This window comes from Solea senegalensis, linkage group LG13 (assembly GCF_019176455.1).
Source record: "Solea senegalensis isolate Sse05_10M linkage group LG13, IFAPA_SoseM_1, whole genome shotgun sequence".
NCBI classification, from domain to species: Eukaryota; Metazoa; Chordata; class Actinopteri; order Pleuronectiformes; family Soleidae; genus Solea; species Solea senegalensis.
In genome coordinates, this window is record NC_058033.1 from 8,393,372 (window position 1) to 8,408,750 (window position 15,379).

At 39.1% G+C, this 15,379-nt stretch overlaps 1 protein-coding gene across 4 annotated transcripts; it reads left to right on the forward strand.

The window, feature by feature from the left end:
- The first annotated feature begins 488 nt into the window (after nt 1-488).
- LOC122779817 (RAC-beta serine/threonine-protein kinase-like) lies at nt 489-11,839 on the forward strand. Of its 4 annotated transcripts, none has more exons than XM_044042460.1 (14): nt 489-599; nt 3,355-3,515; nt 3,623-3,751; nt 3,864-3,975; nt 4,105-4,255; nt 5,037-5,168; nt 5,691-5,756; nt 6,019-6,087; nt 6,223-6,345; nt 8,740-8,868; nt 9,461-9,675; nt 9,764-9,851; nt 11,021-11,123; nt 11,211-11,839. In XM_044042460.1, the coding sequence occupies exons 2-14, from the start codon at nt 3,470-3,472 to the stop codon at nt 11,291-11,293; spliced, it is 1,446 nt and encodes a 481-aa protein (XP_043898395.1). In that variant the 5' UTR covers nt 489-599; nt 3,355-3,469; the 3' UTR covers nt 11,294-11,839. The 4 variants fall into 4 exon arrangements, with proteins under 4 accessions (XP_043898395.1, XP_043898397.1, XP_043898396.1 ...); XM_044042462.1 differs by having other exon boundaries at nt 3,358-3,515; XM_044042461.1 differs by having other exon boundaries at nt 489-588.
- The last annotated feature ends 3,540 nt before the right edge of the window (nt 11,840-15,379 follow it).

The window sequence follows — 15,379 nt, forward strand, 5'->3', positions numbered from 1 at the left end:
TAACTCTGGATGCATACATTGGAAATATATTCAGTTATTGGACAATATAGGATATTATCGCTCATCATGATAAAAAAACACTTACAATAATGGAGATAATATTTCACGTGATTAACTTGAACATTCTTTCTAACTCACTAACATAAAGTCCTTGTGATTTATTTCTGCCTATCCTGTACAATACAAGGAAAAAATAAAGTAGAGAAAATAGAAAACAGGAGTTTTATTCATCATACAATATCATACAATATAAAACCTAGCAGTAGAGAACCATATCTAAGTGAGTACAAACTACAATATTTAAAATAAATAAATATCAAAACTGAGACCAAATGCAGGAAGGACAGGTGAAAATATCTGTTAATGGCGATAATGTCATTTTCCTAAAGAGAATTTCACTTATGTCTTCCTGTTTGAAACTGCATTTGCGCGGTGTTACCTGCGGGTGGCGGTAGTGTACATTCTGAAAACTGCGACCTTCGCGCTGAGGCGAAGAAGAAGAGAGTCCATGGTGTTTTCCTGGGTGGATGGCCCGCTCTGGATCTAGCCTGTCAAAACTACCCTGAAACGGCAACAACGTGGGATAAAGTCAGTGAAATGTGTGTTAAATCTTGTTTTTACATCATTAAGTGTAAACGGTGTCGGATTATGAGGTTAACTGCAGGGACTGTGAATCTCAGTTAGTAACAATAGCTCTTTGACTACCTTGCTGTTAGCGAGGCTACATGAGTAACCTCCAAGAAGCCATATGATCGCTAATGTAAGACGTTTACAAATAATAAACAACTATTTCCAGCTCCCTGCTGTCGTTAGTAAAAGTATAATAGTGTTTATAAAGGTATTATATGGAGAACATCTGTGTTTTATAGTTGTAAAACACTCACCGAACGTGATATTAAGCTTTATTTAGCAAAGTTAGTTGTGACTTCGTGTGTCTGTTAGTTTCAGAAATCGTTGTTTGTGCATGTTTTGGAGGTTAGAAGAGTTGGGCACTTATCTAACTACTAGTTATACTTCTGTTACTAGCGGGGTTTCCTGTGAGTGACTGGTTGAAAGTTAACTTATTACTGGTAGCAGTCAGCTAGCGCCAAGTGTTTTCTCTTCGTTAGCGGTACTGAGTAACTTTAAACGACATCTCTGCTAACAGCGAGATTAGCTACTACAGGTCAGCTAAATACACTGATTCGCGTGGTACGCACGGATATTTGACTACAAGAACTCATAACTATGTTCTTTGTTTACATATTACTAACTTATAATACCCTGCTGTGTGTTAGTTTAATGTAAGCGGTAATTATTAGTTGTATATTTAGTCCTTCTCCCCCACTAGCTTTCTCTGCCCGATGGTCAGCTCACACACGAAATTCTGGGTAAAAGTACACGCTTCCTGGAAACGAACCATATAGAAATGCAGTACTGTGTGTACTTGTCGTTTCCTGCTCACTCCTGCGTCCAGTTCACTCCAGCAACGACTCAAAATGTAGCTAAAAGACTCACGCTGTTGCTGTTGGACATGTTTATTAGTGTACAGCAGCAACATGAGCCGCCGCGAGCCCTAATGTTAAATTCTTCACTGCTTTCCAATGCGTTTCATGTGTGCCCAAGCCGAAATGTGAGTCGTGCGTATGCACGAGTGACTTATTTCTCACATGTGTGGTTAAACTTAGCAGATAAACAGCATTACAGTTTGACGCGTATGAATAGTTTAGAGGGGGGAGATGTGTTGTCCATATGAGTGAACTCAGCCAGAAGAGAAATAAATCACCTGTAGTTAACGTTCATCTCAACTAAAAATGTTAGGAGGTCAATATCAGGGCAGGCCGGTTTAAGGGAAAGATCTAATTGCATTTTAATGTCGAATATAGTGATTACCATTTATTTATTATTGTTTTATGTTTTTAAAAGTCAGGTTCTGAGTCCAGTGTATGTACATGTATTGTGTATTGTATTCTTGCTGTATGTATTGCTATTTGGTGGTTGACCCAAATAGCCCACTAATTATTCACATTATTCTTTTTAAACAATAATAACTTACTGATTGTCTCCCTTACCTCAAATCAAGATCTGAAAAATTATATAATCTGCATAAGAAACACCCTGAAAAAAAACAACCCATGTTACTAAATATTCAAATAATAAGATGCAATCAAGGTTATCAAGAGAAGGCAAAGCCTTGCAGCATAATGGTGCAAATAACGGGTTCTGCATATTTCAAAGAGGTTTCCCAGGCTTTAAAAATTTAGTCTGCTCTTAATGCAACACACTAGATCAAACAGTGCTCTCTGCTAGCCTTTTAGAGTTGGTGCCTTATCTTTGACACACCACAATAAAATATTTGTCCTTGCACCATAAGTGAGAAAATTTAAAACATGTTTTATGCCCACAGGTTGTTTAAAACCTGACGTTGCCCATTCATTAGTTTTCTGGGCAAATGTAATAACATGTATTCTTCCGGTGTCACACATATTTTACATTAACTGAATGACACAAGTAATAACATTAAAAAAAACAGGCCTGCCTCAAAGCATAGGCATGGAAAGACAATGTTCGGCCAAATGTTCCAGCTGCCCTCTAAATTAATCTGCTGTTAAAAAATAACATTATTTTATGTTTTATTACAAGGAACATTCATAGGCTACTTTTTTGGGCTGCAACTAATCGTTATTTTCAAGTGATTTCTTTGTTATATGGAGCCAAGAAACTAGAAAATATATTATTTAAGAAGTAGAAAAATCAGTCAACTTGTTTTAATTATTAAAAACAAACTGATTGATCAATTCATTCATTTAGTAGTCAGTTAATCATTGCAGCCCTACTGCGTTCAGTCATGCACTGAAATCTGGACATTCTCCAGAGATTGTCCAGCGGGAGTATATCTGAGACTGCAAAAGTCACTCCGGACATTCTCCAGGAATTTTTATGCCATGTGAGAGCACAGGGTTGAAAATCCACAGCGAGTGAATGGGTGAGTGCCTCCCGAATGCTCGAGCCAAGTGCAACCCCCTTGCCTGGATGCTCCCGCTGTTTCAAATGCATCTCACCCAGACTATCCTCCTCTGTGTTTGTTATATGTGAACAGCAAATTCTGGACAATTTCCAGAGTGCCTGAGTAATAAATAACAAAAATACAAACACAAAAATAGTAATCGAGAGTTTAAACGGTACGTAGTTGCTGCCCTGTGCGCTGATATGTCAAGTTTAACTTCATAAAACTTGAAGCTATTGGACTGGAAATAAAGTGAACTGAATACATCCTCTGTAACTACTGTTGGTGCTGAACTCTAGTTAAGATAGTTTCTGTTTTGGAAGATTTGAAGATGATCATATTTCATGTGTGCTGCTTCTTTCATTCAGCAGGTGCTGTTTATAACTGAAGTGTGCCTGAAACTACAACTGGCCCAAAAGAGAAGTCCACTGCTCCCCTCCCCAGCCTCCCGCTCCTCACCCTCTCTGAAACACAGCTCTCACCATGAATGAAGTTAATGTAGTCAGAGAGGGCTGGCTTCACAAAAGAGGTACGGTGGCATTGAACGTCACATGAACATTATGTCCAGATGCCAGTCAGAGCATACAGGTTATTTTCCTGTCTTAATATAACATAATACATGTCTTTTTGATCCAGGTGAATATATCAAAACATGGAGGCCCAGGTATTTCATCCTAAAGAGTGATGGCTCCTTCATCGGCTACAAGGAGAAACCTGACCTAAACGACCAGATTTCACCACCACTCAACAATTTCTCAGTGGCAGGTTTGTCTTTCAGATGCTACATTACAACTCAGAGACTGAACATGTCTTTATTTGTCTTTCCTGTGCTGCATTTTCAGCTCCAAACATTCATCTTAAACATGTGTTTTTACAGAATGCCAGTTAATGAAGACAGAAAGACCCCGACCGAACACGTTTGTCATCCGTTGCCTACAGTGGACCACAGTTATTGAACGCACCTTTCATGTGGATAGTAATGAGGAAAGGTAAGCACGGGGCAAAATATTTTACCAGACAAGATGCACTAAAATTAAATTAAGAGTAGTGAACGTAATAGTCTCTCCACTACTCGTATATATGCTTGATTGACACATCCTGGGACTCTTTACTCACAGAGAGGAGTGGATGCGTGCTATACAATCTGTGGCAAATAGTCTGAAGATGCAAGAACAGGAGGACGAGGAACCAATGGATGTGTTTGGCTCTCCCAGTGAAAGCAGCCTGGAAGAGATGGAGGTGGCGATGTCCAAGAGCCGCAACAAAGTGGTGAGAGGATCGGTATTTGTGATTGTTGTAGATGAAGAGCTTTCGTTTGTGACTTACCCAAAAGACACAACAGATACAATTTTAGCTGTGGTGATATTCAAGTTTGTCCTTGCAAAAGGGATTTTAAAGTGCAATATTGAGTTTTTAGAGACTTTTTTTTTTTTTACTGTATAATTTCACTGGTGGTTAGACATTGAGCCTTATGTTTTCTTTTAAACCTCTAAAGTGCATGTTTTGGGTTAGTGACTGTCACTCTAGTCAGACTTATAGTCACTATTCCACATGAATTACAGCATTTTATACAAATCCCTTTAGATTTATTCAGTCAAAATATATCCTTTTTTTAGACCTTAAAATGTCAAAAATCTGTTTTGTATTTGGTAATAATTTTTATTTTTAAATATGTAAATATAGCCATGACATGAAAAACCTGTGATTACTGGTATGAATTAACTCTCTTTTGGCAGTCTTGGCCTTCACCAGATAGCCCATCATTCTGTCAAGAAAATTGTGTTCAAAGATGCATAACAAAAGTCTCCTATTAACATACTCTATACACCTACCAAAGATATGTTTTTAGAACTAGGTAACAATTTAATCTTGGGGTCAAAGATGTGATTTGGAGAGGAGCTTTGCCTAACTTGTACATCTGGTTTTTGTTTTGTTTGTGCACAATTTTGTTTTTTAGGCCAGTTTTTCCATTTGAAATATGATTTTTCTGATTATTATTTGATTTAAAAACTCATTATGAATTCACTTCACAACCTTATGTATTATACAGAATATGAGTGACTTTGAGTACCTGAAGCTGCTCGGCAAGGGGACATTTGGGAAGGTGATTCTTGTCAAAGAGAAATCAACTGGAGTACATTATGCCATGAAAATACTGCGCAAGGAGGTCATTATAGCCAAGGTGAGTTCAAAGTGCCCCCGCGTGTGTCAGTATGGACAAGTATGTGTTTTATTGACTGCAGTCTTAGCTCAATTTCCCACTTGGCTCCCACAGTGCCACTCCATATTTTCAGGGGCAACACAGGTGCCACTGCACAAGCATGAGAAGCTGAAGTACACTAAAGTGAAAAGGAAATTCTAAATGACTGTAGTTTATATCCCCCAGTACTCTAAACATAACTGGTCGTTTGACTGTTAAAGGTCCAGAATATGGTAGATAACTGCTGTTTAACCATTTCTTGTGGGATGACTGATAACAATTTTAACACAATGTTCTTGCATGGGACTCTGGTATTTTTTTACACAAGTCACACAAACTTCAGCTTCCAGTGGGAAATGGTGGCGAGATAAAGCAGCAAACATATTCTTTATAGATAATTTACTCTCTATCTGGTCTACATTTTAGTAGGTGACAAATGTTATCATCTCAGGGGTCGTTGCCATTTTAAAATCCACCCATGAACGATGATGTTTTTGTTGGCAGGACGAGGTGGCCCACACAGTTACAGAGAGCAGAGTGTTACAAAACACACGACATCCCTTTCTCACGGTGAGGACATTTACACATTACCCATATGATGCATGCATGAACCCAGTGACTTGTGATTTGTGTGTTTATGTGAAGTGTTTCCTTGTCTCTCAGTATTTAATGATCTAGCTATGCTCTATGATGAAAATTTCAGTTGGGAATTAAATCAGCGGTTAGATTTAGTAATTGATGTCCATACATAATAACACTGGGATAGCATAATGTGGGCACAGATTGTTCTTATTGACTCACCCCTCTGACATGTTTTCGTTTCTTCCCGCAGACATTGAAGTACGCTTTCCAAACTCATGATCGGCTCTGTTTTGTAATGGAATATGCCAACGGAGGCGAGGTAAGACCTCGCATGCACATGTCCCGGTCACGTGTAGACATTTGTCATACGGTGTCAACAGCTTGCCGAGCGCATGCAGATTTGCGAGAATGTATAGGTAGGTGTTTGATTCCACTTTGCTCCTGCCTCCTTCAGCTCTTCTTCCACCTGTCAAGGGAGCGAGTGTTCACAGAAGACCGGGCACGCTTCTATGGTGCAGAGATTGTGTCAGCCCTCGAGTACCTGCATTCAAGTGACGTCGTTTACCGTGATCTGAAGGTGAGTGCTAAGTAGATCCATCACTTCTATTAGAAATAGTCTAAATCATGACCTCAGAGAAGATTATTGATGGTATAAGCTAATTTTTAAGTGTTTTTTTAACATAGAGAATTGTGTTTGTCTCATTAATGTCAATCACAAATAGAAATCTGTGGCAAACTGTGGTCTTTCTAGAAAAATGGGGTATTAAGGTTTTGGTGAGGGAGCGAAGGACTGAGGTGGCAGGTGGTGCGATGGCATTATTGGGCCGTGCACGGGTTTGCCAATAGAAAAAGGTGCTAACAAGCAAATGCAGTCTACCTAACTCACAAACCGAGACACTGAAGTGTCTTCTTTGTGCCAGATGTCCTGCTTTTTTGTATTATGGTTTCATAAAGACTGCATGCGTGAGTGAGAGAGAGGGTAGTGTTTATAAATTGTGCTGTAAAAAAATGAGACAAAACCCTGCGTTACATACACACAGAGGCAAATAAAAGGACAAAAAAAAACAACAGAACAAAGCATTTAGACCATGAAGTCCCAGAAAGTGTATTTTTTTGTTGTTGTGTGAACAGTATGTGAACGGGTGTTGTTGTTATAAAGACGAGTTAGCACGCGTTTTAAGCGTTCCTTTCTCCGTACTGTTGTACGAATATTTATGAATGTCGATGTGTGCATCAGGGCACAAGGGGACCAGGAGGAGAGACACAGCAGATCAATATGAGACATCATAATGACACATCACCAGTTAGTCCACCTTCTGTCGTGCCCAACAGGCCGCCACGGCAAAACATATGTTGAGGAAACTCTGGCACAATGTTTTGTCGTCAAGGAACACGTGGGCACACATGGACAGGGAGTTTGATTCGTCCTCTTAGATTTCAATGTGTCAGAGATGCAGGGCGTCACCTTACAACATCCCTGCAATGAATAACAGACCGTAACGAATAACATCAACCGCTGAATCAACATTTTGGTAAGAGGACCAGGTATCGGGGATACTATTCATATAAATGAAATGAATTTGGAAAAACACCATCCCTGGTAGTGATGAGATCCAATATCAAGAAGAGCTTTTACTCTATTGGATTTGTTTGAACCATCACAAACCATCTTAGACAAGGTCTGAGAGCAGCGTGCAGACGGCACACAACAGCCAAGTTTAATTTAGGCCTATCATCAAGTTACTCACAGAATTGGTGTCAGCTGACATGACGCATCACATGCGACGTTTATTACTCGAAGCAGTGGCTTAAACTGGGAACATGGCAGCTGAACGCTTTTTATTTGCTGCTGGTCACTGCTGTCAGTTGGAGGTTGGTGAATCTGTAAGGAAACTCTGCTGATGCTGCTTCAATAGTTTTTAAGTTTAAAAGGAGCCTCAGTGTCCCATTAAATGTCCAGACTGTGACATGATGCATTTGTTGCTTAACATATAGTTGAATAGTAACTCGAGACATCTTCCTTTAGAATGACAGTGTCACAATATGTAAACATTACCAAGCTAAATTGCTTCCTTTCCCCCTGAGTGAGTATTAAGAGGCCAGACCTGAAGTGAGTATTCCTCATATAGGTGTCTCTGTATTCAGCTGATGTGCTGAGGTTTTTTATTCTTTTGATTTTTGGTTTGATTTTTGGTCAGTTTATTTGAAATTACATTCATTTTCTTTATGTCCATCAAATGTTCAGTAGATGGTGTAAGGTAGAGCTGAAACAATGACTTGGTTAATTGATTACTAAATTAATCTTCAACTCCTTTGATAATCGAGTAATCGGTTTGAAGCTTTTTTCATGATTAAAACAAGATTTCTGATTGTTTCCTCTTCTTAAATGTGAATATTTTCTTTTGTAAAGCTCCATATAACAAAGAATTGAAAGGGAATCATTTTGGTTTGTGTGCAAAACAAGACATTTGAGAACATCATCATTTCCTGGTTTGACAAACACTGATTTAATATTTTCTGACATTTTATGGACTAAACTATTACTCGATTAATTGTGAAAATAATTGTTAGCTGCCGCTCTTGTGGAAAGTACATTCTTTTCCAAACATGGAGGAACAACAACAACAAAAAACAGATTTTCTCCAGGGACTTTTGTGTTATAGAGTGAGCGGTTTACAAAGCAACACAAAGATCAGTTGCCTTTTGGAAAATAGTGAAATAAAGCGAAATAAATCAGCAAACTTTTGTTTCTATGGATAGTAAGCCTCCTGTGTTCTAGGTGTAGGGTGTGTACACAGTACAGTCCGTGCAGCAGTAGCCACACTTCAAATAACCTGATCTTTTTCTCTCGGTACACGTACATCACCTCTGGGTGAGTTAGTCTGGGGCAAAGTGTCTTTATGAATCCTTGACTCCTCCTTGAGTAACAGTATGTCACATATAATGTGCATTTCCTTTTGTTCCGTCTCAGCTGGAGAATCTGATGCTGGACAAAGACGGCCATATCAAAATTACCGACTTCGGCCTCTGTAAGGAGGGCATTACTCCAGATGCTACCATGAAAACCTTCTGTGGAACCCCTGAATATCTCGCACCTGAAGTAAGACACTGAAAATCACAACACCTAGAGTATATGAAGTACACTAATCCTGTAAATCACAGCTTATGTTGGATAATACAGGAAGAATGGCATCTATTGTATATCTAAAAGAACAAAACAATGTATGTTAAGCAGACTGTGTGGTAGTTGTTCTCTTGTGTTAAATTCATTCTACATGAAATCAGCAGAAAGCTGTTAAAACACGGATGTCTGTCACAAAAAATTTTCCACTCTGATGATATTTCCTATAAAGCATAATAAAGAGTCTGCTTTTTACACTTAAACAAGACAGTTAATTATTCATTTGACATGTGTCTGTTCATAACTAGGCCCGAAACAATTAATAGATGCATTTATTATTAATCAATTATTAAATTAATTGTCAACTATTTTGCTAATCAATTAATTTGAGTGTTTTTTCCTGATTTTTTTTTTTTAAACCATTTTCTACATTTTATGAAACAAATGACTAGAAAAGATGACAGATTAAGCAATTATGAAAATAATCCCTCTAATTAAAGTGTCATCATATACCTGTTCAGTTATTTCTCACTACCTTTGTTGGCATTAATGTGTCTCTCCTCTCCCTCAGGTCCTAGAAGATAATGACTACGGCCGGGCGGTGGACTGGTGGGGTCTGGGTGTGGTCATGTATGAGATGATGTGTGGACGCCTGCCTTTCTACAACCAGGACCACGAGCGTTTGTTTGAGCTCATCCTCATGGAGGAGATCCGCTTCCCAAGGAACCTGTCGCCGGAGGCCAAGTCCCTGCTTGCTGGCCTGCTCAAGAAGGACCCCAAACAGAGGTGTGTGTCAGTGTGTGTGTGTGTCAGTGTGTGTCAGTGTGTTTGCAATACCAACTGAAATTTCACAATATGTTGTTTGGAATGACAGGTTAGGTGGAGGTCCCAACGATGCCAAAGACGTGATGACTCACAAATTTTTCGTCAGCATCAACTGGCATGATGTGGTGCAGAAGAAGGTAAGAGATTCTGGAGCTAGTGGAAATGAATGGACTTATTTTAACCATAAAAGTGCCAGAAAATGTCCTGTGAGTAAGTGCTTTTGGCCATTTTTCCAGAATAACTTTCACTATCTGGCAGTTATTTACAATGTACTGCATGTTACAATAGTGTATTAACAATTTAAAATGAAGAAAAATTAACTTTATTTAGAGAAAACACTGTTGTCGTACATGAACACCAGCTTTTGTGTGTTAAATTTGAAATTTGAACAGTATAAAACATATTTAACAACACATTTGACTATGTACTAACTATGTGCAGTCGTTGAAATTACTGTAATAACCACATGTTGGCTTATACTTGCAAATTCTCAGCTTTCAGAAACAGCTGTGTTAAGACCCTTTCAGGGTATAATGATCATCAAACCCAACTCAAACTGCTGCTGCTGCTGAATCTGAATTAACTGTAGTCAAGTTTTCCACAAAAGACTGTAGAGCTGTTGTCAGGTGAAGATGGAAAACTAAAATAAAAGATTTCTTATAATTTATTGCCCCAAAGAAGAGAGTGTTCACATCGATGTTAACATAAACCTTCAGTGGAAAGTTTAGCCAATGACGGAACAAACACCAAACTTGATGAAGTTACTCCAAGCTCTACTTCTAAGTGTCACACTCGACTCAAACATGATAAGACTGAGAGAGCTCATGCGTGTCCACTGTTGGCACACATTTTAAATAGTTCACTTATGGTTTTGTTGACAATAACATGACTAACATGTCTTCTCTTGTCCTCACCTCCAAAAAAACAACAACACATGATCTTTCCAGTAAACAGACCACCACATTGCTTGTCTTGGCTCGCCAGTAAATTATTATAATATTAGGCGTACTATTTTGTTCTATTGCTTAATAGTAAAGCAATACATGTTGTGTGGCACTGTGGAAACTGTTTACTGATTCATTTTAAGCCTGGTATGAATAAGGATGCACCCAGTCATGGCACATTTTTTCTTCATATACATCAGCTTCAGCTTCCATGTATTTTTCATGCATTTCTGCCATTGGGTTTAGCAAACTGAATCACATTTTGAGTTGTCAACGCTTGTAACATACAACACAGCCTTCATGAGGACATAAAATCCACTTTGTTAACACCTGAACGGCCACACTTCTCTCCCTCTTCTCAGCTTACCCCACTCTTCAGACCACAAGTGACATCAGAGACAGACACCCGGTACTTCGATGAAGAGTTCACAGCGCAGACCATCACACTTACTCCTCCGGACAAGTGTGAGTACCGTCGTGGCTTGCAGCGATGAAGGTCGTGACGGGGGTTTTGTGTCCACAACGTGACCATTATTTGTGCTTTTCTTACAGATACCAGTCTGGACTGTGAGGATCCCACGCAGCAACAAGCACATTTCCCCCAGTTTTCCTATTCTGCTAGCATTAGAGAGTGATAGCGTCTCTGACACACACACACACACACACACAGACATGCATACACAAAAACACAAGAGGCATGAACACCACGGCAACATCCCTTACAGCTGTAATAAAACAAAAAAAAACAAAGACCAGATCCTTGGTCCCTGCAGGTTGGAAGTGCCTCGGCTGGTGGCCGTATCACGTATGCAGAGAACCTCCTTCAACCCCAGCACAGACAAAGCCTGGCCACTTTTGGCTGCACTGTATCAAACTGGACTCGAGTACCTCACACAGTCATCAGCACAACTCAACAACACAATCAGGACTCCGTGTGTAGCACCTTCAGGCGGCCTGTAAACAGCTGCTGATGCTGCTGCTGCTGCTGCTTTTTCGGACTGTAAAGCGCATGTTCTCCGGGTGCGATGAGAAGCCATACAGCTCCTTCATGACGTTTCCAAGTGCTCTTCTTCACAAAATCGCTCTTACCACTGCTGAAAAAGTCCCGGTTGGTCTGTGAGGGGAGGAAGAAATGTGGTGTGTGTGTGTGTGGATAATTTTTTTGTTTGTTTGTCGTTGAAAATGGGCCCGATCCAAACTGTGTGTTTTTATACGACACTTGCCCGACGTGCATTAGGAACAAAAGACGAATGAGAACGTGCGGCATGTCTCCGCGGAGAGAGGGGGAAAAAAAAGTTTTGACAGAGTGAAGCGCGCCGAGTCGCAGAAACATGCTGTCCTCCCTTTTTTTTTATAACTGTATGCAATGGAAAAGAAAATCACTTTTACTATCAACTCAGACTGTGATCTTTAACACATCTGTCAAAATGCGACACAACAATTAACGGGAATTGGGAATACCTTAATGCACAAGGTGTATATGTTATTTAAACAAGTTGTTTTTTTCTTTTTTAATTCTGACACAGAATTCACAGCAGCCGTGTGATTTAAGCAGACCCTATTTCTTTCACGTGGCCCATGTTCATATCGAAGCCGCTCACGTCCTGGATCGCTTCGACCTTAATCGTGTCCCGTAAAAGGTTTATAACCAATATGAGAAACTGACGGTCGGTATCAAACGTCAGCTTTACGGCATGATATAGCTTTTTGCTTTTTTGTTTTGTTTAGTTTTGATAGAAATATAGAAACACTCAGAAAGTAATTTATCACATTGTCCAAGAGAATTAGGGCTGTGGGCTTTCGAATTATTGTCATTATCAGTTCATTTTTTTTGGTTTATAAAATGTCAGCATTTTGTTCACAAACCAAAGATACTGTACTTCCTGTCACAGAGGAAAACATTTACAGTCAAGGACCTGAGATCAGTTTAGTCGATGAATTGTTGCAGCCCTGAAGAGAATCATTTTGGTATGTGTGTGTGTGTGGTGGGGGAAAAAAAACCATAACCAGCACCAAACTGAGTTTGTAGCACTTTGAGAGAGAACAAGTTCCTTTTTTTAATCATCATCTCATGACCTTCAAAGCTAGTTCTCTAGTCTAATCGTGTCACTGATTGTTTATCTCTGTAGCTAAAATCACCATCTCGTTCTTACCTTTGCTGGAGATTGTACATGTTTTTTGTGTCGGCCATCTTCCTTTAAATCTGAACTGTTTGTTCGTGCCACGAGATTTGATTGGATTTATCATCATCATCAACGACGACAACAACAAAAACGAGAGATCCAGTGATTAGCAGTGATCTCAGTGATATCATGAACATGGTCCATTGTTAGATTTTGTGTTTTTGGTGCAATGTGGACTTGCGACGGTGTCTTTTGTCATCTTCCCATTCATCATTATTATTATTATTATTATGAACATCATGAAATGATAATCAGGAGGCGCGCAGAGATCCTGGGTGTTTGTGATACTGTATGTGAAAAAAAACCGCACCCAACATTGTGTCGGTGCTACGCTGAGTCACTCGTGATATAAGAGGGAGAGAAAAAAAAAACAGCTCACAGAGCCTTCTAACCACAGATGCTGTTCTGAAATCATTTCCGTTATTTTTTTTTGTTTTTGTCTTCGTTTATCTTCTACTCTTGACTTCCCGATTTCTCCCCCCCCACCCCCGTCCTCGACCTGTGTTGCAAATGGTCTCAAATGAAGAGGACATTTGTATTGGTTGATGGGAAAAAAAAAAGTATGTTTTTCAGTTACATTATTCTATTAAACGGTGTCATTTCTTTTTGTTTATGAATGTAATTCTGAAAGACAAATGATCCAATACACATTTTTAACTGTCTTAATACACACTGGTGTTTGTGTTGTGTGTTCTTTATGGTTTCTCCACTAGTTAGTGTTGAATGTAACAACAAGATCTTGATCCTTATCCTTACAGGCTTATGAGAGGATGATTTGGACAGCGACTCCACGCCTGTGACGACTTCTGAATGGAATGGAATTTCAATTCAATTCAATGTATTTGCATAGCGCCGAATCACAGCATCCTTTATCTCAAGGCACTGTACATAGACAACAATTTCAGTGAAGTGAAAAAAAACTCCCTTTTACCAGAAAAAAAAATCTGACAGAACCAGACTCAAAGATGTGAAAGGAAAAATGGGGGACGACGGAGGAGAGGTGAGGTAGAGACAGAAGAAAGAGACCAGGAGCAGATAGAACTGTCCTGTCTGAACTAAGAACTGCTTATGAGTCAGTGATGACATAAAATACATTATCTTTGAAAGAACAAGTGTATTTTCCAACAGCTAAATGCATTATTTTTGAATGATCCAATCAATATTTAGTTTCCTTCTTAAAACATGTTAAATTCATAATGTGAAAGTTTAACAAATTCATCCTGCGGGGCAGGATTGGATCCTCTGGTGGGCCATTTCTGGCATGCAGGCTGTATGTTTGACACCCCTTATCAACCTAATGTATTTATTTATTTTCAGGAAACACAGCTGAAGGTCTTTGACTATCACTGATCAGACCTTGTCGGTGTTATGTAACCAGGAATACTCTCTCTCTCTTTCTCCCTCCCTCGCGTTCTCTCCCTCTCTCTCATGTGTCGCCACTCCTGCCCCAGCAGTGAAGAACATGTGCCGTCGCGGAGCAACCACGCCTCCGCACGCCCGCCTCACATGTTTGCGCACACATGCCGCTGGAACAATGGCTGCAGCCTCTGAGCCAGACTACTGTTGTTGTTGTTGTTATTGTTTGCTGTTGTTGCGCACAGGGAAGTTCACACTTGTGAGCCTGTGTGGGAGAAAGTGCATGCATAATACATCTGCGTGCGTTTAGTCTCTGTGATCATCGGTGTTGCTGCTCGGGCGCGTGCATGCTTTAAAAAGGGTTGGACTTCGCGGGTAACAGTAATGTATGAGTGCGTGTTTTGCAAACGTGTCTTTTTATGTGGACATAGTTTTTTAAAGTGCAACGCATTTCTCATTATAAATCACAAGAATCAAACTGTGTGTATGTGTACATATACATGTATATATACATATATATGTGTATATATACACACATACATATATATATATATGTATATGTATACATAACATTTCTGACTATTTTTGTTACATACACCATTATTTATGAACAAGTGAACCTGTTACCTTCTGGCTGGAACAACTGCAAATTTAAAAATGTACATATTGTAATATCAAAAACAGCTAAGAACTCAATAAGGAACATACTTAACTTTTCTTAACTGAGCCCTGTTTTTGTGTATTTATGTTAAAAATAATAACAATCATAATGAAAAATATGCATTAATTTGCACTAATGCATTAATAATATCGTATTTATCCCACCACACCAAACCAGATCAGACTGCTGTCTCGTCTACCTGAGCTGAGGTCACAGTGGGGGCCATTGAGCCAGTGCTACCTTCACGTGCTCCTCGTAAAAATGACACTTCTGCACACTGACAAACTTTCTCTGAGGATGTTGTAGTTGTGGAATGAAATAAGTTAAAAAAAAACCAATAATAATAATAATAACTAAACAACTCCCAATATTAATATGTTAACTCATATTATCACATCTGCTGTTGTTTTAATTTATTTCAAGTGGTTATACACATATGTTGTTTTTTTGTTTAAATATGGAATCTAAATAATACTACATGAATCAATTCATAAAAAATTCTATAATTAAAGGGCTGTTTC

Excerpts from the sequence above, each read along its gene's own strand:
- LOC122779817 (XM_044042460.1), top strand. The coding sequence starts at position 3,470 with ATGAATGAAGTTAATGTAGTCAGAGAGGGCTGGCTTCACAAAAGAG. Across the intron at positions 5,169-5,690 it reads AGGAGGTCATTATAGCCAAG|GACGAGGTGGCCCACACAGT; the intron begins GTGAGTTCAAAG and ends TTTTGTTGGCAG. Across the intron at positions 8,869-9,460 it reads CTGAATATCTCGCACCTGAA|GTCCTAGAAGATAATGACTA; the intron begins GTAAGACACTGA and ends CCTCTCCCTCAG.